This window comes from Asterias amurensis, chromosome 11 (genome assembly GCF_032118995.1).
Source record: "Asterias amurensis chromosome 11, ASM3211899v1".
In the NCBI taxonomy this organism is placed as follows: Eukaryota; Metazoa; Echinodermata; class Asteroidea; order Forcipulatida; family Asteriidae; genus Asterias; species Asterias amurensis.
Window position 1 is genome coordinate 7496798 of NC_092658.1, and position 25703 is coordinate 7522500.

A 25703-nucleotide genomic window follows, 5' to 3' on the forward strand; every position below is an offset into this window, starting at 1 on the left:
ACAGACCGTGTAGTGACGTCGACGAGTAACCCACACCGAAGTGGGAAAACACCGAAGCGATGTGCAGACGACGCAAGGTACGGAGCCGAGACGCGATGAGTGACGGAGATTTCTTTTGCAGTGAATGGCTGGTGACGAAAGCAGCCGAAGCTATGACTTCTCTGCACCGTCGACTGGCTATTGCTCAGTAGGTATTCACAGATGTTGAGAATTATATTTAAGAAACTGCGATGGGCTGACTCGTCGTCATTCGATCTTCGCCACAAGCGGGAACAGTTGTCTTGTAGCTACCTACTGACCGTCTGATCTATCGGGTTTTCTTGAGCAAGATACTCAGCAATTCACGCTGTTTGTTAAGCTCCGTAGTCCCGAGATTAAACGCTGTTTGTTGTAGCTTCATCTCGACAAGGCCGAATTGAGAAAGTTGTCAATCTTCTCTTGCCAGAATCACCAACTTCTTGAGAAATCAATCATGTTCCCGCAGGAGTGCAAATCAAGCCACCATGCCCTTGTGCGTGCCATCAGGTCCGCTCGCCACCGTCAGGTTGGGATGCTCTTGGCTGCAGGTACCGGTCCCAACGAGAGAGACGAATGCGGTAAGACACCCCTCATCCATGCCATCTTCATTGAGGACCCTAAAGAGCGCAATAAGATCACCAAGATGCTGCTCAAGAAGGGTGCAATTGTGTCCATTGCTGATGCCACCGGTAGGAGTGCCCTAATGTGGGCGTGTCTACAGGGAAAGGACCAGGAGGTGGAACTCCTGCTTCAGTACAGGGACTCCAACTTGGACTTGAATCATAATGACGTCAGTGGACGCACCGCACTGTTTCACGCCGCTACATCAGGCAGTGCTGCTTCGGTTAAACTGATGGTGGATTCGCTGGTCGAGTTGGGATCGAGCGTCGACGTCACCGACTTCAACGGTGTCACTCCGCTCATGCAAGCCCTCAGCATGGGATTCGACGTCTGTGCAACGATCCTGATCAGACAGGGAAAGGCCTCCACTACCGTGTCCGATTCCAGCTTCCTGAGTGCGTTCGACTGGGCCAAACCAACCCGTGGATCGTCGAAGAGCTCTCGATTACAACTCCCCAAGATCGCAGAGTCCAAGACCGGCGTGACCGACAGGCGTCGGAGCAGCGGGCTCTGCAGGATGTGCGCCAGGGTGTCGTCAGTCGCCGAGACCGAGTTCGACTCGTGCTACGGGTCCGAGTCCTCATGGAGCGAAGACATGGCCGACACTGACACAAGAAAGTGCTCTCAGTCTTTCAGTGACGATGATATCTTTGACATGACATCCCTCTCCCTGGCTGATTTCTCTCCAAAGAGAAGAACATCACGAGCAGATTCCGGGACAGAGAGTATGACCGAGAGCTGTGGATTGCCTTCACTCAACCAACGACCAGGATCAGCAGGTAAGACATGTTCTCATCTCTTTCATTTCATTTGTTTACTCTTTTTTTTCCCGCGCAAAAACGACGGGAGACACTTTTGAATTGCTCTGTTATGAAGTTGATCTTCAGGTTTTCTGATTTTTTTGCAAAAAACTCCACCAAACAAACTTTTATACACAGAAGATTTTCATATGAATAGTTCATTTGGATTGTTATACAAAAAAACCGGTACATATTTTTAAAATGGCGGAAGTTCAGTCAGCTTCACAAGTGTTCAGTTGATCAAAACATTTTGAAAATGGCGCCAATTCAGCTACACATTGTGTTTGGTTGATCATTATTTTTTACAAAACTTTCACTTTATTTCCCCACCTTTCAGTGAGACGTCCAAAGACGCACGTTCGCCGAAACACCGTTTCCGGAAGACTCGGCGATATCCGAGAGGGCGCCGCCAACGACGATGTCTTTTTTGACGACGAGGATCGCCACTCAGCTCTGTCCGACCAATCAGAGATGAGGAGAAAGCACGGCTTCCCGATGATTTCAGAAGGAAGGTTCTCATTGGCTTCACGAGCCGACGGGAGTTCAAGACCACTTTCTGAACTTCGTGCGCAGATCGACAAACTTCTTTGTTAAGATAAGATATTCTTCCGTTTTGTTTGTAACTTGCAATATTTGATGTAAAAGATGGTTAACTTAAAGCATAAAACCAACCAAGTCCACAAATTAAAAAGGTGCTACTTGAAAGAAATGTTAATTTTCTGGAACTTTGTATCCACTTTTTATTTCGTTGATTGAACAAATTCGTATAACGATTTTTTTCAATAATATAATCTTAATAATGATACCATTTACAAAAAGGTTTTTGATAATATAAACTCGTTGATTTAATTCTAAAATAAACTAAATTCTCATGTTTGAAAAAAATATCTTTCACACAGTGAACATTAAACCTCTTTAATTGCAGTATTTATAACTCTTGCCAAACAGTGAACAAAAAGTGCATCTTTCACAAAGTGTAACATTTAAATATTCTTTGTTCAACCCCAAAAATCATTTAAATATTTGTTAAAAGCTTTAAAACTGGCATTAACAATAGTAATTTTTTCGTTCAAATGCGCTTTAATGATCACATCTACTTGAAAAATAAAATCCGCGAAAAATGTTTTAAAACATTATTATAGGAAAATTGCCTTATGTACTTTTCTGTTGGTGTGGTTTAAAAAGTCACCAGTGTTTTTGTTTTTAAGGAATATTTTTAATGTGTTGTGTGTGAAAATAATGAATCATCATTCAGGTCATAAAGCTGCTTAGCTTTATAAAAAAGAAACTGCTAAGCAATTATTTCTGCCAAGTAATCTTATCAGGGCACCTATTATAAAAGAAAATTAATTTAGAATTTGCTTATGCGCTATAGAAGGAATTGAGAGCAGAGAAAATCCTGTTTAGAAGAAACAGGATACCAGTCAGAAGACATTTGTACCAAAACTTTTTGTGGTTGGCTCTCAAGCACTTAATTTGCTGAATATTCCACGATAAGCAGCTTTATGACATTTTTAACTTCTTGATTCTTCTGTAAATAGTTTTTAAAAGTTTACTAAACACTTACCAGTGTATAAAATGTCACTGCCATTTTATGTCTTAAAAGTTTGTTTAAAAACCAAAATGGTGTCAAACACCGGTATAATGAGATCCAATTAATCTTCATTTTCTGTTGGACCAAAAACAAAATATGTATTACAAACAAGTGTTAATTTAATTGTATTCAAACGAGTTGTCTCAATAATTTAATTTTTAAAACTTTAGAAAACCTGTTTTGACACTTAAGAAAAAAACATAAACTGGGATTTACTCCTTTTATATCTAAGCCTAGAGATAATCCAAACTGAAATGAAATAAAAAAAAACAATAATTATTTCAGTTTAACATATATATATATATTTTCCTCGTAAAATTTAATGTCCAGAAAAAACCCAATCTAAATCAGCACTTTAACTCATCACAACGTGACATGTAACTTTGACCTTTGACATAGATATACAATTTTTGGATCTTTAATATTTAGCATACAACCTGTTTTGTTTCCATCATCAATAATTAACAGCAGTTTTCACCAAGAAAATGAGGAGAAAAAAGTGATAAATAGCTGGCACTTTTATTTCTCTAATTCGTTTCCAAAACCTAAAGAAGAAATACATACTAGCAGTTTTGTGGTCGTAATCTACCAATGTCAATTGTTTGTGTTTGATTCTTTAATATACATGAATGTACATGGTGTAGATACAATGTATTAAAAGGGATGTAAAAAGTGTTTTCGATTTTCAAATATTTGTACCAGATTTGTAAAAAAGAAAAGCAAAAAAAACTATAAAAAAACACCAAGATGTATATAAACAATCATACAATTGTACAAAATACAGGAATGTAAATACATGTATATATCTGGTTTGATTATTGTACAATAAAAGCTGATAAACTTATATCTCTCGTGCTTGAAAAGTGTTTTAATGTATCTAGCGTGATTGGGGTCAACGAACTACCAAAATAAGTCTTATATTGGGATAGATTTGATGGGTGGGGATGGTGATGGGGGTGGCAGGGGGAGGGGGTGTGGAGGGGACGTCTGTGGAGACGAAACAGCCACGATGGTAAAGTCAAAAGAGTTGATGGGGGCTCGTGGGTAAATGGAAACCTCCAAAATTGAAGACAGCTTCAAGTAAGAGAACCAACTGGTGTTCTTGCCAGGCCCAATTTCATACAGAAAGACAAAGTTGACAAGTACAACAAAGTTATGCTCACCGGAATAAGGTTACCGAACAAAATTCAATGGAGGATCCCAGATCCAGAAACTAAAATTTAACAGCGCCCTCTATTGTTCATGAGCTCAAAAACAATGCTGTGCCATCACAGCAGTCTGTTCCCCCAGCTACTAGATCCATCATCAAGGTTATCATACTGGGTGTACAGGGATCCAAACAAGAATGGCCAAATAAGGATTTAAATATAGCAATTATGTAACAAAGGCACCATTTAAAAAATTACTGTTGTGTATCCATCCTTAAGATGATTGAGAATATCTTGCATTGTTTTGTACTAAACGTAACAAAACTAAAAACCCCAATTTACTCAATTTTGTTGGAATGACCATTAAACACAATTCATAACACCAATTAAACAAATGTTAAAACACAAGGGAAACCCCCCCCCCTCCAAGAAAAATTACTTTGTAAAATGAAATGAGTAGGTGACTTAATGAGCATCTGGGACTTTCATAAAACTCACATGGAGACTCGAGGAAAGAAGAGGGTGCCACCTTTGTTTTTCTTAAGAGGCCCTTACTGTATGCAACAGATGCAAGACACTTGTGTAAAGTGTGATTGAGCACAACAGGCGTGGTTATACTTTCTATGATTGGCGTCAAGCCACTGCACCAGATAAGATTCAAATCTAAATCAGTATCTCCATATTGCCTCTTTGAGACACACAGGAATCTCCGGGTTCTACTTCATAGAAACCACAGTGGTTTAGAATTTTGTCAACATGACTGCTCTTCTTAACAAAGATTTCATTACATGAAGCACAACTGAATTTGATGGGTGTTAAAAACTTGAAGACAGTTCGTCCTTCACTGGTTTCTCGGAAGTTGAGGGAAAAGCCACATATCTTGCCATTCGAAAAACAGGTAGGCACTGTCGGATGCGAAGGGCGCCCTCTTGTGACCCATCAACAAAAAGCACCGTCTCACGTGGGAATCTTCTCCAGTCTGAGATCCATGTCGTTGCAGAAGTCGTCCGTCAGTGGCACACAGTTGAAGTACTGGCACCAGGTGCAGTCCTTTAGGAGGCGGAGGTAGAAGACGGTGAAGACGAGGCAGAAGTAGGCCGTCAGGAGGAAGATGCTGATGAGGATCTGGAATCGTTTCCGGGTGCGGTCAAACTCCCCGAAGTAGATGTACGGGAGGAAGATGAAGGAGAGGAAGGTGCCACAGATGAAGCCGCCGAGATGGGCGTAGTTGTCGATCCACGGGAGAAGCCCCAGGATGAAGAGGAGCCCAATGATGAAGAGCAACTTGGCCAGAGCCTTGAAGGGAGACTTGAGAATCTGCCAGCTCTGGAGGACCTCAACGACGAGGCAGGCAAGAAGGCCAAACTGGGCTCCGGCTGGTCCAGTCTAAGAGAGAGAGAGAGAGACAAATACAAAAATGGATAAGACAAAAAGATCTTCTGCATTTTCGTAACGTCAAGACTGTTCGTAACTTAAGAGCCAACACTCCCCCAACAGATATTTATTACACGGTTATACCCGCATGTTATACTTAAGTTATACTTAATTCTTATTACGCACACCATGCAACGCTTCAAACATCACTAAGTTGTTGGAACATGGTGAGGCCTGGTTCTTGATAACTTGTATACCAAGACACAGTTGGGGTAAAATTATCAAGAACCAGGGCCCAATTTCATAGAGCTGCTTCAGCAGAAAATACTTCTTAAAATGATTCTGCTTAGCAAAAATAAGCAGGGTACCAGTCACAGATTGTACATGTGACATGGTGTTTTGGCTGGTAACCTCATTGTGTTGTGCTTAGCTACTTTTTGTGCTTATAAGCAGCTCCATGAAACTAGGGCCAGGCCTCAGCGTGTTTAAACAAGATTCCCTTCTTATGAGTCTCCGAGGCAGTCTTACCTCTGCTCTGTACGGAATGAATATTGCACTAGTTATATTGCCTCCGATGCCGCTGAATATGTAAATGACTGATATCCGGAAACATCCTGCCAGCTTCTCCAGATCTCGTAGGATAGTCATTTGCATAATGGAGCTCAAGATACAGTGGAAAATTCTGCAATGCAACAAATAAATTGAGAAGAATTAGGTAAGTTTTTCTCCTCAAGACAAGCAGGGTATACTGTTCGAAACGTCGAGACCAAATCGGCTCTTTTCAGAGCCACCACTCCTTCAAAAGAGATTTTACTCATGGGTGTACCCGCAAGTTTACTATTCATATTTATATTCAAAGATACCCTCAGGTTTTGTTACTGACTTGATGAATTAAAAATTCAAATTCAAAGCAATGTTTATTTACACATATCATCATCAAAAAGTAGTAAATATATGAATGTGGAGGCACATTCCAAAAGGTGGGGCTTGTCAAGGAACAGTCTACAAAATGAAATAAAAGCTTTACAATAGACAAATAAACAAAATAAATAACACCTACAAAATAACACCTACAACAAGGTCAATAAGTAACAATAACTGAATGTTTTTTAAACTTCATTTTACTTGTGTAACTGTAAAGATAGAAGGTAAAAGATAACCATCATTTAAAGCCATTGAACACTTTCGGAACAGAATTTTTTTTTAAAGTTCACAGATTTACAAATAACTTACAGGGTAAAACAACTAATATTCTCGATTTATTTTAAACACATGTCATGACATGGTGAAAGATGTGGAAACAAGGGTGGGTTTAGCCGTTATTTTCTCCCGACTCCGATGACCGATTGAGCCTAAATTTTCACAGGTTTGTTATTTTATATATAAGTTGTGATACACGAAGTGTGGGCCTTGGTTAATACTGTTTACCGAAAGTGTCCAATGGCTTTAATAAACAATAAGGAAAATTTTTGTTTAAAATAATTTGGGGTTGAACAAAGAAACATTGAAAAGAGCGGGAATTGAACCTGTTACCTCTAGATGAGCGGGCCCGCGCTCCTCCAACTCAGCTATCTAGCTCTATGTTGGCGATATTTCTTTCTTGCCAATATCTTTGTTTGAGGGTGCCAGTCAGAAGCAATTCTTATGGCAGTTACAGGATGAAGGGCTTCTGACTGGCACCCCCGAGCAAAAATATATTGACAAAATAGGAAGATCGGCAACATAACACAGTCGGCCATTTATGGGAGTCCGACCGTGTTAGTCGACGTGGTAAAAGAAAAGCCGTGCAATTTTGAGGCATATTTGTGTGGATCATTGTATTCTACTTTTACAACATCTTTCTACCCATATGCATTTTATAACAAACGGTTACAAATGCTTTTCAAAGACCAACTCGACCGATCCAAGGCAACAGTATCACAGTACACAGATTTAACAATACGTAACATAGCTCTACTGCATAGTGTAAAGAATATGTTTGACTTATATAACAACTTCGAAGGTATAAGACAAATAACATGCATCGCTGAAAGAGAAAGTGTACAAAATGATGAAACAATTAGGGCAGGCATCCATGCCTACTATACATGTAAATATGATATTTATCATGTAATATTTTTAGTTTAAATATATCTTTAAAACAATACAAATTTGAAAACAATGCACACAAAAATAATAATCGAAATGGAAAGGAGGAAAGAATTCATTAAAATTACACAACACCCAAACACCATGAGGTTAAGCTGACCAGGAATATTAATAATAAAGACATTTGTAAAGCGCCTAATGCAAAAGCCTCTAAGCGCAAAGAGAGAACAATAAAATACACAAAGAGTGAAAAATACAATTACAAATAAGCAGATTACAAATAAGCAGCTTCAAACAAATAAATTGTAACAAGTAACAAAGAATTTGGAAAATTACTGGAACGGAATTTCAACCTACATGTACGACCTCCGGATTAACATGCTTTGCGCTCTACCAAATTGGGCTATCTAGCCCTATGTTAAATTCTCCCTATTTTTTCAATATCTTTAAAGACAATGGACACTATTGGTTATTGTCAAAGACCAGACTTCTCACTTGGTGTATCGCCACATATGCACGAAATAACAAACCTTTGAAAATTTGAACTCAATTGGTCGTCGAAGTTGCGGGATAATAATAAAGAAAAAACACCCTTGTCACACGAATTTGTGCGCTTTCAGATGCTTGATTTCGAGACCTCAAAATCAAATTCTGAGGTCTCAAAATCAAATTCATGGAAAATTACCTCTTTCTCGAAAACTACTTTACTTCAGAAGGGGTCGTTCCTCCCAATGTTTTATACTATCAACAGCTCTCCATTGCTTGTTACCAAGTATGTTTTTATGCTAACAATTATTTTGAGTCATTACCAATAGTGTCCAGTGCCTTTAATTGAAAAAAAAAAAGAATTGTCTAAAAATCTGATCTAGCTGTAAATGACTTACCCAGCATGAAGGAACAGTGAAAGAAAGATACGGTAGATCTGGTCAGGAAACTCTGGATCAGCAAAGATGACCAGACCACAGACATCGTACATGCAGTTCACCTATGGAGTCAATCGATAAAGATATAAGTTAAAGTTCCATACTGGTTTCCTTTTTAAAGAGGGGCTCCATGGTCAATTTAAGTTTTGTGATGGTTATGTCCACGCAAGAATAATAAACCCCTTTCTCTAAAACCACACTCCTTAGAAGGGAATCGTTTCTCAAATTATTATACATTATCAACAGCTGCAGTGCTTCTAACCGAGTAAGTTTTAGTGGTCGTTATTTTTCTTGAGTAGGTATACCCTCCCTTTTAAGTAGGTGTCAGACCTGGGCCAAACTACATAGAAATGCTTGAGCACGAAAAGTAGCCAAGCACAACCAAATTATGCTTACCAGAACAGGGTTGCCAGCCAAAATACTATGTAACATGAACAATTTGTGACTGGTATCCTGCTCATTTCTGCTAAGCAAAATATTGTTCAGCAGTATTTTCTGGTTGAGCAGCTCCATGAAATTGCTACTGCATTGGAGGAGGGGAAAAGGCAGCAGGGGGGGAGTGGGGGGGGGGAGTGGGGGGGGAGTGGGGGGGGGGGTTACATACCTGAGAGCAGAGAGTAGCTTCCTCATGATAGTAACCATTGACAAACGTGCACTGATCTCGGCTAACAATCTGGCATGTGCCATAGATACCAATACAGCATGGCCGACCAGTCAGTTCACATGTTGTGTGCTCCTGGTCTGGTATCTCATAGCTTTCCCAGCATATCTGTAGAGAGAATGTATGTTAACTTGGATGAGTCTGTGCTCAGTACCTGGCCAACTTTTTGTGAGTAGACAAAATCTGTGGGACAAGACGCTGATTAAGAAGTTAAGATGAATCTCCTTACTTTGGGTAACAGGACAAAGGAACTCTACACTGATGCTAAATATATAGAAGCCCAGTACCCATGTCGCAATTTGTCAAAAACCACGATTGTCGCATTGGTTTGATTGGCAGCATAACCGTTACATGGTTCTATGTAAAAGGAGTTGGAATCCAAGTTGTAGTTTTTGTCAATTGTACATAATCTTTTTAAAAAAAAATTCCTGTATACACTTCCCTTTTTAATGTTTTTATAATGTTTATTCTTGTTGTGTATCTTTTAAACTCAATTCAGCCCTCGGGCTGCGATGTTTGAATTTTTAATTAACCAATAATAATAATAGTATCGCAGGCAATTTGTCAAAAACCATGATCGTCGCATTGGTTTGATTGGCAGCATTAACCATTAAATGGTTCTACGTAAAAGGAGTGGACCTCATAATTCAAACGTAGTCCCACAAACCTTGCCGGAACCTTTACTGTACAATGTATGTTAAAGCTCCTTGAGCTTCACTAATTGACAGATATGCACGCTAGAAGCCATTACTACTACTACTACTACATGTCAAAGCATTATAGGTTTGGTACACCAATGCATTTATTGCGGGTACTGGGGTCTGGCGCGCCCATGCGGTGGTTGCGGGAGAGCTACGTGGTATGTATTTGTCTGACGTATTCTGCAAAAGTGAAATCATTATTGCAGAGTGCTATTGCTCTTTTGGGAGCATTTAAAATGAGAAATTTGGGGACAAAACAAAACCCAAACTGAACAAGTTTCTTAGGTAATGAATTGGGTTACTTACAGGCCAATTGGTGATGTTATCTTTCCATTCGTATGGAGCGACTGATGCAGGCGTTGTACACGATCTATTCAATAATTGGATATTGATAAATAAAGATAGTTAAACAAAATTAGGTGAGAGACAGGCAGACAAAAGGACAAACAGGTGAAAATAAGACAGATTACTAGAGGGTATGTTTCAGATCTTGAGGGCGCTTTTGTGGTGTGATCAAAAGAAACTAGTGAGTGCTTACGACTGGTACAAACACATGTATGTTAACAGGTAAGGGAGTCCTTGAATTGGACTACAAGGGACACACTTAGACAGAAATGACTAATAAATAAGAAATAAAACAATAAAAAAACCTAATAATAAAACATTCAAAATAGTAATAAATTTTCTAATTTCGTTGCTTCAGTGCAAAGACATTTTATCTTGATTTTGCAAAAAGGTATTAATTTATCATACAAAAATGTTCTGCGCAAAAACCCATACCTTGACATGTACTTGTTGTGTATGTACGTCGGGCTATTTTAAGTGCTAATTTAGCAGATACAACAATTTTGCACAGACACAACAGTTTTGTTAAATTTAAACTCTGTCCCCCCCCCCCAAAAAAAAAACAACCTACAACCCAAACAAACAATAAACAAACAAACCAAAACAGAAGAATCAAATACAATAACAAGGAGGATAACAAGTACGCACCTTGGATCTTGACCACAAACAGGTCCAGACACTCTTGAGTTTTCGGGGTCAGTGTTGTCTGGCCACTTCATGAAATTTGAAAACCTTGTCTGAAATCAATCCAATAGATATAAACAGCATCTCGTAAAAGAATTCATCAATAGAGCAATATAATCAATTAGGCACTAGATAGTAACTTTAAAACCCGGCCTATCAAAGTGCCTTACAGAGTAACTACTCCTATTCATTAATAATAATGGACACTTTTAAAGCGCCGGGCGTAGAGTGTCACGGCCGAGTGGTTAAGAGCATCGAATTCACGTTCTGGTGCTAAGTCACCGGAGTGTGGGTTCAAACCCCGGTTGTGACACTTGTGTCCTTTAGCAAGATACTTTACTATAATTGCTTCTCTTCACCCAGGGGTATAAATGGGTACCTGCGAGGGTAGAGGTTGATATTGTGAATGAAAAAGCTTTCGGAGCGCCACGGCAGCTCGGGGCTGTATACTCCTTAATGGGAGCTGAGAAAGATTAAAGGGATGTTTATTGGCCCAATGACCAGGGGGGACTAATGTAAAGCGCATTGATACGGTTTATTGTGAAATGCGCTATATAAGAATTTGTTATTATTATTATTATTATTATTATTATTATTATTATCCGCCGCAAGCGGCGCTCATTGCGCTGCTCTACAAGAGAACAACTATTAAGCCGCAAAACAATATAAGAAAAATAAACTTAACAAAAAGCTTCTCCATGAAGATGAGTTTTAAAACTGTTTTTGAAAATGTTGAGTGATTTTGAGAGTTTCACAGTTTCCGGGAGGGAGTTCCAAAGCCTCGGTGCTGAGCTCTGAAAACTTCTCTCCTCCAATTGATGGTTTGTCGTTTTTTTCCTGGAGGAGTTTGTGTGTATTCATTAGACAGAAGGCATTCCTGAACCATCTCAACTCCTTAAAAGTATTTTGCCCCGGCAGCCAGTATGGAAAACATGTACAAGCAATCAATCACACTACCATCTCTACCCCCCCCCCCCTAATTTATAATAAAACAATATTTACAGGGCGCCTTATGAGACAAGTCAGTAAAAATCTAAAAAGTAGAAAATACTACAAAGCCTAAAATTACACGCCCTTGGACTAATTTTTTTTAGGCAGCTCTATGAAATTTGCAAATTTGGCCCTGATATAAAATGGCGGGGTTCGTGGGTTTGAATCCCACCCGATAATATGCATGTAGATTTAACAATTTTTTTGAATTTATACCATAAGTCCATTTTGGTTGATAAGCAGATTGCAACCAGCTTACCGGTACTCTATGTTTCTCAAACTAACTCCTTTAACATTTTTGAATTGCCTCCACTCACCGGGCAGTCTTTTCTTTCTGTTTGTACACAGCCAGATTTATCTGTCCTTATACAGCAACCGGTGTCACTCTCTGCGCCTCTTGCATCATCGATTTGAAGATGCACTTGACTGTCTCGATGCATACACGGTGAAAACTTAGCTCCTAAATGTATTAAGTCTGCCTGAAAGGGTGGAAAGAAGGAACAAATATTTTACAAAATGACTCGTCAGTTGTATCATGTAGTCGAGTCAGTGTTCATGCATCGACGTGGCTTAGTAACCCTTTCAAGACCATTCTTTTCTGTATCATAGTCAGAAAACGCACAGGCAATACTACTAATAATAACAATAATAATAACAATAATAATAATAATAATAATAATACAGAGTATTTTCAAGGCACCAAAATGCTCAGGGCAAACATTGTCAATAATGTTCATTTCTTTAATCAAATTTAGTCAATTAAAATGTCAACAGAAATTACATGAAAAAGAAAATATACTTTTGTGTGTAGAAATTTGAATACTATATGTTGATAAACTATGACACTTTTTTTTATCCGGACATGACCTCTACTTTGACTTCTTTATGTGAATGGAAGTAGATCAAACTTTGCTGCCATTGGTGGCCGCTACAGACATTTTTTGGTACAAGCCGCTTTTGGACGCTCTGGTCTCTGAGGGGTTCTGGAGTCTAACATTGTTCGCATACATGAGACACCATTGGGGAAAAAAAACTTCTTTTTCATTTAGATGTCGACCCGCCACTCTAGTGCTGTTCTTTTTCCTGTTCTCTCATTAAAAACTTATGTGACAGGTCATTTACATATAGCCCTTGTGCAGCGCCCTCGCTTGAACTCTTAATATCTGTTCCAAGAAGTAGTGAGTCATTCATACCACAGCACATGTACAGCCAACATTATTATCTGTTCTGTGGCAAAAGATCCATTTATTTAACATATTTTTAATGGATTTTCATGGTACAAATTAGAAAGGAGAAGTTTGGAGGATCACCTCATGATGATCTATAGTGACTAGGCTGGGGTTTTATGCTAACGCCATAATAATAAAAGAACAAGACAGAGTTAATGTACATCATCCGCATCTTGTCACATTTTCTCGGTGTCACACTTATGTAATAACCAAACCCAAGACTTAAAGAGCACTTGTCTGACCCCCATTTGGAATAAGATGTATAGATGCACAAGAAAGATAAACTTGATGAAGAGAATTCATTTAAGCTTACCGGTCTGGGACCTATCCAGAAGTTATCTGGCTCCATGTAACCAACTGTCTGTATTACTAGATTAGACTGCTGGACCTGTACAAAAACAACCAAAAGAAGAAACAACCCATCAATAACTTAAAGTATTTATATTAAAAAACAAAAACATTGACTTCTCTTCAGATGTATTTAAGATTTTTTTTTCCCCCCACACTATAGAGTAAACTGGTTATTCATATTGGGTTAATATTTGTGATGCGTTCAAGACAAATGAGTCATTTGTCAACCCAGGTGATTTTTCATTTTTTGATACATTTGTAAAGATGCTGTTTAATGCTGTGTAATGATGTGAATGTAGAAAACGCAAAGGGATACAAGTGAATTTAACTAAGAAAAAGGGATTTAAAGTTGAGTTGTTTATTGAGCACACATTGGCACATTTTCTTTCAATGTTGATTTTAACCTTTTTTTGTAAGGAAGGAAGTTGCCATTATAAACAATTCTTTGCATTTGAACTTACAAAACAAAATATTTTTGATATTTTCACCCCTGTTGATCTGTTTCTCCATAATGATATTTCCGACAAACGACTCATAGCTCGGTTGTATCAAATTTAATCAAGACCATAGGTAACGTTCCAATGAGTAAATCGTACAGGAGTCCACACTTGGATTAATTGATGTAGGTTAACTAACAGAGACTATTTTGTGTGTCAAATTATCTGTAAAAGTATTGCAAACACTGTATCCTCACCATATTGCCACCATATCGTTCTACACACAGGTACATTGACTCCAAAGTGGCACAACCAGGCCCCTGTTTCATGGCTCTGCTTAATGTAAGCACAGAATCGGCGCTTACGGAAGCAGGGAATTCGGTGCTTACGGCAAGCCTGTTTCACGGGTTAGCGGCGAATTTTGGCTTTTGCGCGTGCGTACTCCACATTACTAGGCATTCTATGCTTACAAGGCTAGCGCAGAAATTCGGTGCTTGCAAGTAAGCGGGGAATCGAGATCGTAAGTGCAGAATTCGGCGGTAAGCAGAGCCATGAAATTGGGCCCAGGCCCCCGTTTCATGGCTCTGCTTACCGTGAACAAAGAATCTGTGCTTGCCAAAGCAGAGAGTTCTGCGTTTATGCCAAGCGTATTTCACGGGCAATTTTGGCTTGTGTGCGTGCATACTCCATGTTACTAGGCATCCACTTACACAACTAGAGGTGAAAATTGGCGCTTGCAAGTTTGTGATCATAAGCGCAGAATTCGACAGTAAGCAGAGCCATGAAATTGGGCCCAGGATAATTTAGATTATGACGTCAGGTGAATTGGTTCAAATACATGAGGCTGATTGCTTACCAAATCTGTCCTCTGCGAAAAGCTGAAGCCGATTGGTGCAAACCCATAGAACGCTATGGAAACGATGACAATGACTATTTGAACAGTTGTAACCCAGTACGTAAAGAAAGGCCTAAAGAAAAAGATCAGATAAACAGGTTGAAATCATATTAATAAATAATATCTCTTTTTTTTTATTATTTACATTTACTTATTTTTGATGTCACTCTTTGCAAACTGAATATTTTTAGTCTTCGGGCTTATTTAGTATCCTTAATGCTACATAATGAATTAATAAGGGAATAAATGTGTGGTGAAGAGGTTTTCAACTAGTGGTTTGATCCCAACGAGGCCTGGTTCTTGATAATTTTACCGAGACGAAGTCAAAAAACATCAACACTTTTGGTCAAAAAGTAAAATAAATGCAAACATTATAATTGTTCAATTAGTTCTTTCAACACAACACCCCTCCAGCTATCGCATGATGTGACACAACTGTCCTGGCCGTTGCTCTCGACCAATAGGAATGAAGAAACTGTCTTATAAGGACAGGTGTCACGCCATGTTTCAACACTTTTTTACTGGTCATAAGCAAAGGTTTATACACACGTGACGCGCTCTCCACCATAGGAATAGCGAAACTGTCTGCGGTATTTATGAATGAATGATAAAAAGGGGTCTACAAATGCAAATGGCACAATTCGTCAATCGCAAAATAAAAAAAAGTAAAAATAAAAAAAAAATGGTTTACCTGTGGTCTTCAATCTCTTCGATCTGTTTCCTGACATTACTGTCCATCCTCCTTGATTTATAACTCCGATTGAGAACCCTCCCCACCAGCCCCTTTCCTATCTGCCTCCTGTCCGCATTATCGTAAGCCCCTTGCATGATCTGCTCGGCGATTTTATTCCTACGTATCGAGGGCAGAACGCCATCGGTCGTGTCCTCTGCAAGAATTGGCGCCACTCGGAATCGGTCTTCGGTGTTTTTCTTCCGCCAGCCAATACCTGTTGGTCTGAATGGAGAAGAAAAAAAGGTCAAAGTCCAGTAAAAAAAAATCGTTTTCTATAACTGCTCCGAAACTCTTTACATTTTCGAAAAACAGGTTCAAACGTCATGTTCTGCATTACTCATAACTGAAAGAACTTTATGACCAAAAGAATTTCAGAAAGAACAGGACCGTCTATATTTTCTTCGATGACTTGATTTGGTTTGATTTGAATTTGAAAAAACATAAAAATTGGTTTGTTATGTTGAGGGAAGGTTTAAAAAAAAAAAAACGATTTCCAGTTAAAAAAGGAGAAATCCCATTCCTGTACTTACATCATTTGTGCCATTGCCATGGCGACCCTTCCGTCTAGAGGCTCTCCAGCTGATGGGGTCCGCGTCACGGGCAGTGGGGGTAGCGGCATCTGGGGAACCTGTGGCATCGGTTGAGCCCCTGTAGGGGTGGGTTCCACTTCTGTAGGCTCTTCATCTCCAATTGCAGATGCTGGAATGTAAGGGAGGCTGGAGGATATCTTGCCTGCCATTCACAAAAAAAAAAGGGGTGTAAACTGTCGACACTCAGACACAAAATCTGTCCAGAAAATCAAATAAGCTACAAGCTCTGTTAAGAAATAGGTCTCATACTTTGAAAACATAGCTCCACATACCTTGTAGAAAAAAATACTGAGCGCTTTTGAGAAAGCGATATATAAGAACTGCGTAATGCTACTACTAGTGCTATAACATCTACCAAACTTCAGACAAATCATAATCATAAATAGCTGTAACTAAGTTTTGAGGGCACAGTAACAACAGGACAAAATTGCTTACGCTTTCTGAGTACTTCACACGTAGTGAACAACTTTTTTAATGAGAAAAACTTTAGTAGTAAACTTGCGGTAAAACCATGTATGAAAACTCTTTTGGGAGAGGATCCGGTTTGGTCTCAATGTTTCAAACTCTGCTCGTCTTCAGGATAGAGGCGAGCAGAGTATTTGACCGCACCAACTCCTCTCAAGGCTTCTCCAAAACGACTTTTTATACATGGTTGAACTCGCAAGTTCACTACTATATTTTGGGGTTTTTTTTTGTAAAAAAAAAAGTGAATTACTACATGTGATAAAAGAAGTTTGAGAGTTTTTGTCCTGTTTTTAATGTTCACTACTGTAACTTTTCTTTTGATCCACACCATGCAAAGCTTCAAACATCACTTCAACTGTTGTTCATTGCCACACCCACATACATTGAAACCAGGGAACTTGTTGAAGGTCACAAAGAAGGTAGTTGAAAGAATACATCGGATGTAAGCCCAGTTCATCCATCTCTGATTGCCGAATTGACGGTTTATCAAGATTAGGACATTTATATAAAAGTTTTTTTGCCTCACTACCGACACTTTTTGGTCAGGATTTAATGAATTAGTGATTAATCCGGAGGATGTTGTGGAAGTCTGGAAAGACGTCAGAGATGCTGTAAAGGTCACAGGGTTCAGTCTGTCGCCAACTTGTTGCCTCAAGACTCATAATAAGATGATAGTGATAATATATTTATTAAAGTTAGGGCCATGGATTTTTTTTTTCAACATAATGCCGATATATTGGCAAAGACATAAAAAAACTAATGAAGAGCTGTTGATTGTATAAAACATTGTGAGAAACAGCTCCCCCTGAAGTAACGTAGTTTTAGAGAAAGAAGTACTTTTCCACTAAAATATTTGAATTTGATTTCGAGATCCCAGAATTAGATTTTGAGGTCCCGAAATCAAGGATCTGAAAGCACACAACTTCACAAGGGTGTTTTTTCTTCCATAATCATCTCCCAACTTCGACGGCCAATACGTTATATTTTCACAGGTTTGTTATTTTGTGCGCATGTTGAAATACACAAAGTGAGAAGACTGGTCTTTGACATTTACCAATAATGTCCAGTGTCTTTAATACCGTGCCTACTTGCTGAGAAAACAGCTAAAAACTTTCACAGAAGTCCATATATAATAAATTTTCCTGATTTGTTTTCTTCCCCAAACTATACTTTGCTTCCACAATTTTCTAAACACGGATATTCAAATTAATTATAGCCTGGTACGAACTCAATTCAAACAAGTGGGATGAGAGTTTGACATCATGAGTTACAGGCAAAATAAATCAGCTCTAGTTAGAGTGTTTTGCCCTCAAACCTCCATTTTGTTTCCCCAATTTTCCACACACCGGTATTCAAGTCACTTATAGCCATAAGGTTGTATACACGCACTAGAGGGTGCACAAGCCTAGATACGCGGCTTGGGATGCGGTCATTTTCTAAGTTGACAAAACAGCATCACATAGCGTGTATTTATCAACACACACGACGTGTATTTCACATCCAATGCGCGTACAAATTTCATGTTACAAAATGGCGCGCGTGTCTCCTTGCGGTCCTGTTGCGTTTGCGCAAGCAGCATCACTAGTGCGCCCTCTACTCTATGCTTACAGCCTGGTTCAAATTCAATCTAACAAATGGGTTTGTGAGTTTGATATTACAAATGACAGACAATTGAAATTTAGTATAAACTTCCCCCCCCCCCCCCCCCAGAACCAACCTATAAAACTATCGGCTTTGTCTACACCTCTTTCTCTCCTTGCAGTTGGGTCAATTTCAGTTTCGTTCTCAACGACGGTTGGCAGGGAGGCAGCTTGGCGTAGCTTGAGGTCATCATCTGTTAGGTCGGAGGTCATGGGGTCAATCAGTACCGCCTGGTCTTTTCTGACTTTGCGCCGTACGGGCTTCGGTGAGAAGTCAAAGAATACCTCGTCGTTGAGTTCGTCGGATAGCTAAGCAGAAAACAAAAAATTAATAAACATGAACATAGGAAAGATGATTACGGGTGGCTGCTAAAACAAAATAAAGCCAGCAGTTTTGTTAGAATTGTTATATTTCTGGTAATGGATCAGAAGATGCATCAAATAGTTTTTTTACTTCATTTCCAAATCAGTGGCTACTTTTTGTGCTCAGAAAAATACATGAATTTTTGCCCTATTATTAAATGGTAGTGTATGCTTTTAGTAATTACTCCACTAGTAAATGACCATAAAACTTACTTGGTAAGGAACACTGAGAAATGACTTCCTTTGAAGTAGTGTAGTTATAGAAACAGAGGTAATTTTTATCCCCAAGAGTATGAATCTGAGAGAGGTATCAGGTATGAACCATATCTCAGGGATCTGACAGCACACAACTGTATGCAACATAAGTTTTCTTTCTTCCATTATTTTCTTGCAACTATGATGACAAATTGAGCTCAAATTTTCATAGGTTTGTTATTTTATGCATATTTTGGGATACACCTAGTGAGGATACTGGTTTTAGACAACGTACCCAAAGTATACCCTGCCTTTAAGGTGCCGTCTATGGACCAGACACAACCGGAATCACTCCTTTTCCCTGATTGTTCTAGGGTTGAAGGAAAAAACCAGCCAGGGTCTCCAAAGGATTGAACTTCAGTGACTGCTATGGTGGTGTGTCTGTCACGTTGGAGAGAACCCCAGGCACTGGACACCTTTGGTAATCGTCAAAGACCAAAATTCTCACTTGGTGTATCCCAACATAAGCATGAATAACAAATCTGTGAACATTTGGACTCAATTGGTCAACGAAGTAGCAAGAGAAATAGAGAAAAAAAACCCATCTATTCAGATAACCAAAACAGACGTCAGGCATGATGTCTTTAATTATTTGAGTGAGAAATTACCTCGTTCTCAAAAACTCTGTTACTTCAGAGTGAGCTATTTCTCACAATGTTTTATCCTATCAACGGCTCTCCCTTACACATTACCAAGTAGGTTCTTATACTTTTTTACACTATAAACAAGACCACCCCGCAAGGTGGATATGTCTGCATTTCAACTCTTTTTATTACTATTAAGAATGAATAAGTGTTGATGCCGATGATGGGCTGAAATTTGAGAACTTACTGCTCCGGGTGAAAAGAATTGCGTAGAATCCAAGTCGTCATCATCTTCGTAATCAACACACATACTGGCGGGCGCAAAGCTCCGACTGTGAAGTAGCGGCGGGCGCTGCTGTACTAGACAGTCGTGACTCACACTCTGCTTGGGAGCTGTTTTGGGTTGCTGAAGAAAATCAGAAAATTCAAAGAAACCAATGTCAAGAGAAAAAAATCCGGAGAACAAACAAAAATTGTAGAAACATTCTAAATGCGGATAAAACAAGCATCTGAAACACGTCTTTTTTAAATTGAGACTATTATTAATTTCTGAGACACGGCCAATTACGTGCCGCCACTTCCCCTTCAACCAAACTTTACTCAACTTTTCGGACAGAGAAAACTTCACACCGAGTTGACTTCGGACCGAGTAACAACCTCAATAAGCCATTTGTGAGTTAGATTTGAATATTGTCTGGTACAATTAAGACTTAGCAACTTCCAGTTTAGCAAACCCTGGTCCAATTGTGCCATACACATTCATTCATAAGTGTGTATGGGTGTTCACCATCTTTACATAACTAAGTAAAAGCTTGCCCTGTGGCGTAGCAACTGTCTCTATTGTCTGTGGAATTCGAACCTGTGACCTTTGCATTGCTACAGCAGATGTCTTACCATTAGACCACTGAGCTAACCCGGTGTCTAGAGGCAGTATGCGTTAGCTGCGAGTACCACAAGGATTTAAGAATTGTTAATTTTGCATCGGTGATAAAGAACATATATTTTGTTTTTACCCTTACACCGAGGTACTGCATAGGGGCCTACTCAGTACATTCCAGAGTTCTGTTAAAAAAAAACCACTAGGCAAATCATTCAGTGGGATTTGGAGCTGTCCCTTTAATGTCAATTTGTCAAAAGCATTTGTTATTTATAGATTGAACATTAATTGCGTTTAGAGATTTAAAAGTCTCCCAGTGGCCAGGATTGATATTTGAAAAGGTTAACACATGAGACGCGGCACGGGCCTTTTTGGATATCGCTGCGTGTATGTGACATTCCAGAATCAATTTTTATCTGGCGTTGACAAGCGATTTCCGACATCAGTCTCTATAAATCCGAGAATGGCCGAGATGAATTGAGGTCAAGCACTGCATCAAAGAGATAACTTCCTTTTTTAAAGGCACTGGACACCTTCGGTAATTGTCATAGACTTTAAGATTTTCCAATGGAAGTGACCTTTGCAAAATGAAAATGGCCTTGTCCCCTCAAAGATGAAATTCCCGGCCTAGGAATTACGGACATGGGCTCCGTTGACCTGGTATTGGCCTCGAGTGCCCCTTCAAAAGTGTCCCATAGATTTTCCAAAGGAAGCGCCCTTTGCAAAATACATAAAATAACCTTGCCCTCTCTAAGATGAAACTCCAGCCCAATTTTCCAAAAAGGGTATGAAATAACGTCTTATTGAATTGAATTAAATTGAATCTGCTATTTTCATTTCTCAAAAACTACCTACACCGCATCCAGCCGATCGTCTTACCCTTACCCTTACAGACTGTCGTAAGACATCCCATCCCATCTTGGCCACCGACTGCCTCTTGCTGCTCTGCCTCGTCAGCCGATGTGAGACCTGCTTCTGAAAGACACTGCTACCTGCCGTCACCGTGCTCATCTGGGAATTCAGAGGCTGGCGGGTGCCGTCAGTCTCGTCCGTCGCTGTTCGTGTTTTGGGTCTCGCTGATGTCAGAGGGAAAATAATTATGAATAATATAACTACCTCTCTGGTAATGAGATCGGAGACCTCACAAGGATTACGGATGTTTAAAGCGAACAAACTCTTAAAGGGAAGGTATACGTCTGGTAATCACTCTTAAAATCAATGGCAGTACAATCTTACATGGTTAGAAGTACAGTAGCTTTCAATAGTATAGAGGATTTTGAGAATCATTTCACTTTCAAGTATGGGTTTTTGTTTATCCCCAAAAATTTGAATCAGAGAAAGATTTCAGACAGTAAAGATTCTCAGATTATGAATTCCATTTACGGATTACTCTTCCTGCATGCACATAATCACTCCGGTTTTTCATCGGAGATATCTCCATACCATGACCACCTTTTGAAATAAATTTAATAAACACGAACTGATATTTAAAAAGAGGGGGGGGGGAATTACATGTATAGCACTTAAACACACAAAATCTTGCTGAGCAGAAACAGGTCACCAGCCAAAACACCATGTTATGTACACTGTTTATGACTGGTTCCCTATATTGCTTAGCAGAACAAGTTTGCTAGACACAGACCGGTATGCTTCGTTCTTGAAAGGGCAAGGGGCGCCAAGGCAATTTTTTCCTTGGTAAAGTGCACTTATAAGAAATGTCTAGTAGAGCATTTCAAGGACACCAAGGCAATGTCCAAGGGACATGGAGGCAATCGCCTGCGCGAAGTATCATCTGGACCTGTAAGCGCCTTTAATAAACCCTTTAACAATTCAAAATACTCTTACCCAATGGATCGATGATGTGAGGAATAGAGGAGGGCACAAAAATCTTGCTTAGCAGAAACAGGTCACCAGCCAACAAACCATGTAATGCATTTTGTTTATGGCTGGTTCACTGTATAATTATTGCTTAACACCACTGTTGCAAGGGTCGTGGGTTCGAATCCCACCCGAGTAACATGCCTGTGATATTTTTTCACAGGACTCGGGAAAGTACTGAGTATACAGTGCTAACACACATCGGTGTATGGGTAAAAACCAAAATTAATATCAACACCACTGATTACCCATTGACAAACTAAAAGTATTCTTACCCAATGGATCGATGATGTGAGGAATAGAGGAGGGCGTGACCGCCCCCATCGACATGAACTCCCGCTCCACCTCATCCTCCAAGTGAGCTTTAACCCCGCCGTGGCGCCGACTCAGATGCCGCGACCTTCGAGACTGCCATCTTTTCTGGTCTTCCTTGGCGTTGTCGCCGACCCCAAAGAAGTTGGCCGTCACACTCTTGACACGACTGAAAAAAAAAGGAGAAGTGATGTTTGTGTTTAGATATATGGTCTCTTTGATCATCAACTCTCTTTTTAAAGTGTAATATTCTTTTAAGAAAAGAGTACAAAAAATAAAAATTCTGGGAAAAAAAGAAGCAAAGGTAATGTTTGTTTTAAGATATGTGGCCTCTTTGATCAACAACTCTCTTTTCAAAGTGTAATAATTCTATATCTACTTTGGGGTGAACATAGAAAACAAGACAAGAACAGAATTTGAATCTGTGAACTCTTGCCTCCGTGAAGTATCAGGTCTGGATTTGGAAATGCTTGCCTTCCTTCACAGGAGGTGAAAAGTTGTACGACTCAAGAACCCCCCCCCAGGCAAATTCATCAACTCTTCTTTAATAACAGGAAATAGGATCTAATCGTTGTGGCTGGGCTGTTAATTGTCAGTGATTAGCTGATGCTACCTGACTAACACAGCACACTTGCATGAGTCTTTTTTACTTTGGAATTCTGCGCTTACGATCACCATTCTCTGCTTACAGGATAGGCACCACATTTCAGTGGTACATTGTAGCTGCATCAGAGAAGGTTTTTTAAAAGTTTTTTTTATGCAAGTTGCTTTCCAAACAAGGCTAAAAATCACTCTTGGTAAGGGGCTACAAGAATATATTTAAGATGAAAATAACTCAAGGGAGCCGAAGGTAGGAATCGATATTCCTTTTAAACCAGTAGATTGTAGGGTGGAGGGAAACATGCATCAGGCAAGGGGTTCCAAAGATGTAAGATCGTACATTTACAAATGCAGGACAATCTTGCTTTACAATAAAATATCCGAGTGTTATTTTTCTACTTTCTGAAAGCAAAATCTAATCAAATTTTCTGGGCACGATCTAGAAATTGTTTGAGCTGAGCTCAAAAAACAAGCAAGCTTTGTTTTCATACCATTTCCTTCTCGAGTGCTCAGGCCAGCCAACCTTAATATTGGCCGCCTACCGCTTACTGATCCACAATGTTTGTTTTATATACAATAAAATACAGGTATGAATAATATTTTTCAAAATACTTGTAGTAATATTTTTTTACAAGGAGTTGTCTCCCCCCCCCCTTCCCCAAAGTATAACCTATTGATTGATGTATATTTTGATTTTCAGGTGCTCTTACAAGAACTAAAAAAAATATTCCATCAAATGCAAACCTTTTCTTTGCCAAAACCTCACTCCATTCCTTAAGATAGGGGTCACGGGTGAGGGTCATTGCTGATCAAAAAAGTCTGAAACTGAGATCCAAATTTAGAAAATGTACATAAAATGAGGGCAAGTCCATCTTTGGTAAGCCCTGGAGTTATAGATTGTCAAAAGCTTCTGAGAACAGTACCCTCAGTTTCTGAGAATAAAGAGCATGATTTCTTCATGCAGGAACGCTTCTCAGCTTCAAATTTAGGGGCATAAACACTGATATATTTTTACCTAACCACTATATACTGTAACTTCAAAGTGAAAATTTCTCCACTCGCTTTTTACAAAATCTGCTGAAGGCTTATTAACCAAAGGTTTTTATTCCCATTTAAGCCATTGGACCCTTTCGGTACAGAAAAAAATAATTTACAGAAGGTAATGGTGAAAGACTTCTCTTGAAAAATTAGTCCATGAAATGCTTTACTTTTTGAGAAAACAATATAAATTCTCGTTAGCGAGAATTACGGATTTATTTTAAACACATGTCATGACACGGCGAAACGCGCGGAAACAAGAGTGGGTTTTCTCGTTATTTTCTCCAGACTCCGATGACCGATTGAGCCTAAATTTTCACAGGTTTGTTGTTTTATATTTAAGTTGTGATACTCGAAGTGTGGGACTTGGACAATACTGTTCACCGAAAGTGTGTAATGGCTTTAACGTTAAGAGTGATTACCAAGCTAGCAAGCGTTGTATACCTTCCCTTTAAACTAATGTGTGTGCATCTGTAAGGCTCTACGCTTGGACAATGATGGAGTGATAGGCAATATTAGACTTGACATTCAAGCTCGAAAGGATGAAATCTACAGGGAGCATTAGGGAACGGCCGATAGGGCAGGATGGGGTGAGCTTTCATGGCATTCTCAGAGTCAGGGTTTCTGCTACTGGATTTAAATCTGATCAAATAACGCAAGTCCGCATTTAAAGATGTTTTGTCTGTAGTTTTTTTCTTCTTTTTCGGGAATTATATTTTTAAAGTGAACCAAAGTTTGAAAATTTAAAAGATATCAAATAGTCATTTTGATGGTTTTCTTAGTGAACATGGTGAAACCTCTATCCCTAATCACAACCTCATGGCTCTGCTTACCATAAGCAAAGAATCAGAGCTTACGGAAGCAGCTAACTCCATGCTTACGTCAAGTGTATTTCACATATGTTTGCAGGGAACTTTTGCTAATGCCCATGTGGGTAGTCCACATTACTTGGCATTTTTTGCTTACACAGTTACCAAAGAAATTCGACCCTTGCCCTGTTAGCAAGCACAGAAACCAGCACTTAGCAAAGCCATGGTCCATGTTTATGAATTAAATAAGAAAATAAAAAACCATGTATTTGGTATATAACACAAGATAAAGTAATAGCTGTCGACACTGCTTGCCAATGAAAAGGACCTGTCGTATAAAAGCAAAAAAGTGTCAATTTCCTGTGATGTTTGGATCCTAACAGAGTCATTCTTGAATCTCGCGTCTTTCTCAGTATCTTTACTCTTCTAGGGTCAAAACATCGCGCCATTAATAATTTTTTTGTAGAAATACTCATTGTACATGTATACATGTACAAGCACAAACATACTACATGTTTAACATGACCTACTGTACAAATCAGGAAGCAATGCATTGCAATGTAGGAACAATTGGGAGGGAAATTTGTATCTATATCGACATCTATAACTGGATCGCCAGCTGGCTCAAGTCCAGAACCATATACGATTCCAAAGAAGGTCAGGTCGTCATGGTATTAAGTAACAGTCACAATTGGATTCC

The 25703-nt window shown here is 39.2% G+C and overlaps 2 protein-coding genes across 5 annotated transcripts in view; one reads left to right on the forward strand and one right to left on the reverse strand.

Annotated features, from left to right (window-relative positions):
* The first annotated feature begins 472 nt into the window (after nucleotides 1-472).
* LOC139943644 (uncharacterized) lies at nucleotides 473-2096 on the forward strand. Its single transcript, XM_071940365.1, has 2 exons — nucleotides 473-1418; nucleotides 1777-2096. The coding sequence occupies exons 1-2, from the start codon at nucleotides 473-475 to the stop codon at nucleotides 2031-2033; spliced, it is 1203 nt and encodes a 400-aa protein (XP_071796466.1). The 3' UTR covers nucleotides 2034-2096.
* Nucleotides 2097-5133: 3037 nt separating this feature from the next.
* The window catches only part of LOC139943641 (inactive rhomboid protein 1-like), a 61431-nt gene continuing 40861 nt past the window's right edge, over nucleotides 5134-25703 (reverse strand). For 3 of the 4 annotated variants that reach the window (XM_071940360.1, XM_071940361.1, XM_071940358.1), the window contains 15 exons: nucleotides 22520-22725; nucleotides 21246-21442; nucleotides 19737-19895; nucleotides 18365-18596; nucleotides 16123-16324; nucleotides 15551-15814; nucleotides 14821-14932; nucleotides 13490-13564; nucleotides 12265-12426; nucleotides 10922-11010; nucleotides 10235-10298; nucleotides 9171-9335; nucleotides 8528-8628; nucleotides 6084-6237; nucleotides 5134-5567 (listed from right to left, as the gene is read on the reverse strand). In XM_071940360.1, the coding sequence (XP_071796461.1) occupies nucleotides 5139-5567; nucleotides 6084-6237; nucleotides 8528-8628; nucleotides 9171-9335; nucleotides 10235-10298; nucleotides 10922-11010; nucleotides 12265-12426; nucleotides 13490-13564; nucleotides 14821-14932; nucleotides 15551-15814; nucleotides 16123-16324; nucleotides 18365-18596; nucleotides 19737-19895; nucleotides 21246-21442; nucleotides 22520-22725 (2611 nt within the window). In that variant the 3' untranslated portion in view covers nucleotides 5134-5138. The remainder of the gene's footprint in view (nucleotides 5568-6083; nucleotides 6238-8527; nucleotides 8629-9170; nucleotides 9336-10234; nucleotides 10299-10921; nucleotides 11011-12264; nucleotides 12427-13489; nucleotides 13565-14820; nucleotides 14933-15550; nucleotides 15815-16122; nucleotides 16325-18364; nucleotides 18597-19736; nucleotides 19896-21245; nucleotides 21443-22519; nucleotides 22726-25703) is intronic. The other variant, XM_071940359.1, reaches the window with a different exon arrangement.

Bases quoted from the DNA above. Each gene is read 5' to 3' on its own strand.
- LOC139943644 (XM_071940365.1), top strand. From the start codon at position 473: ATGTTCCCGCAGGAGTGCAAATCAAGCCACCATGCCCTTGTGCGTGCC. The intron at 1,419-1,776 runs GTAAGACATGTT...CCCACCTTTCAG, and splicing joins CCAACGACCAGGATCAGCAG to TGAGACGTCCAAAGACGCAC.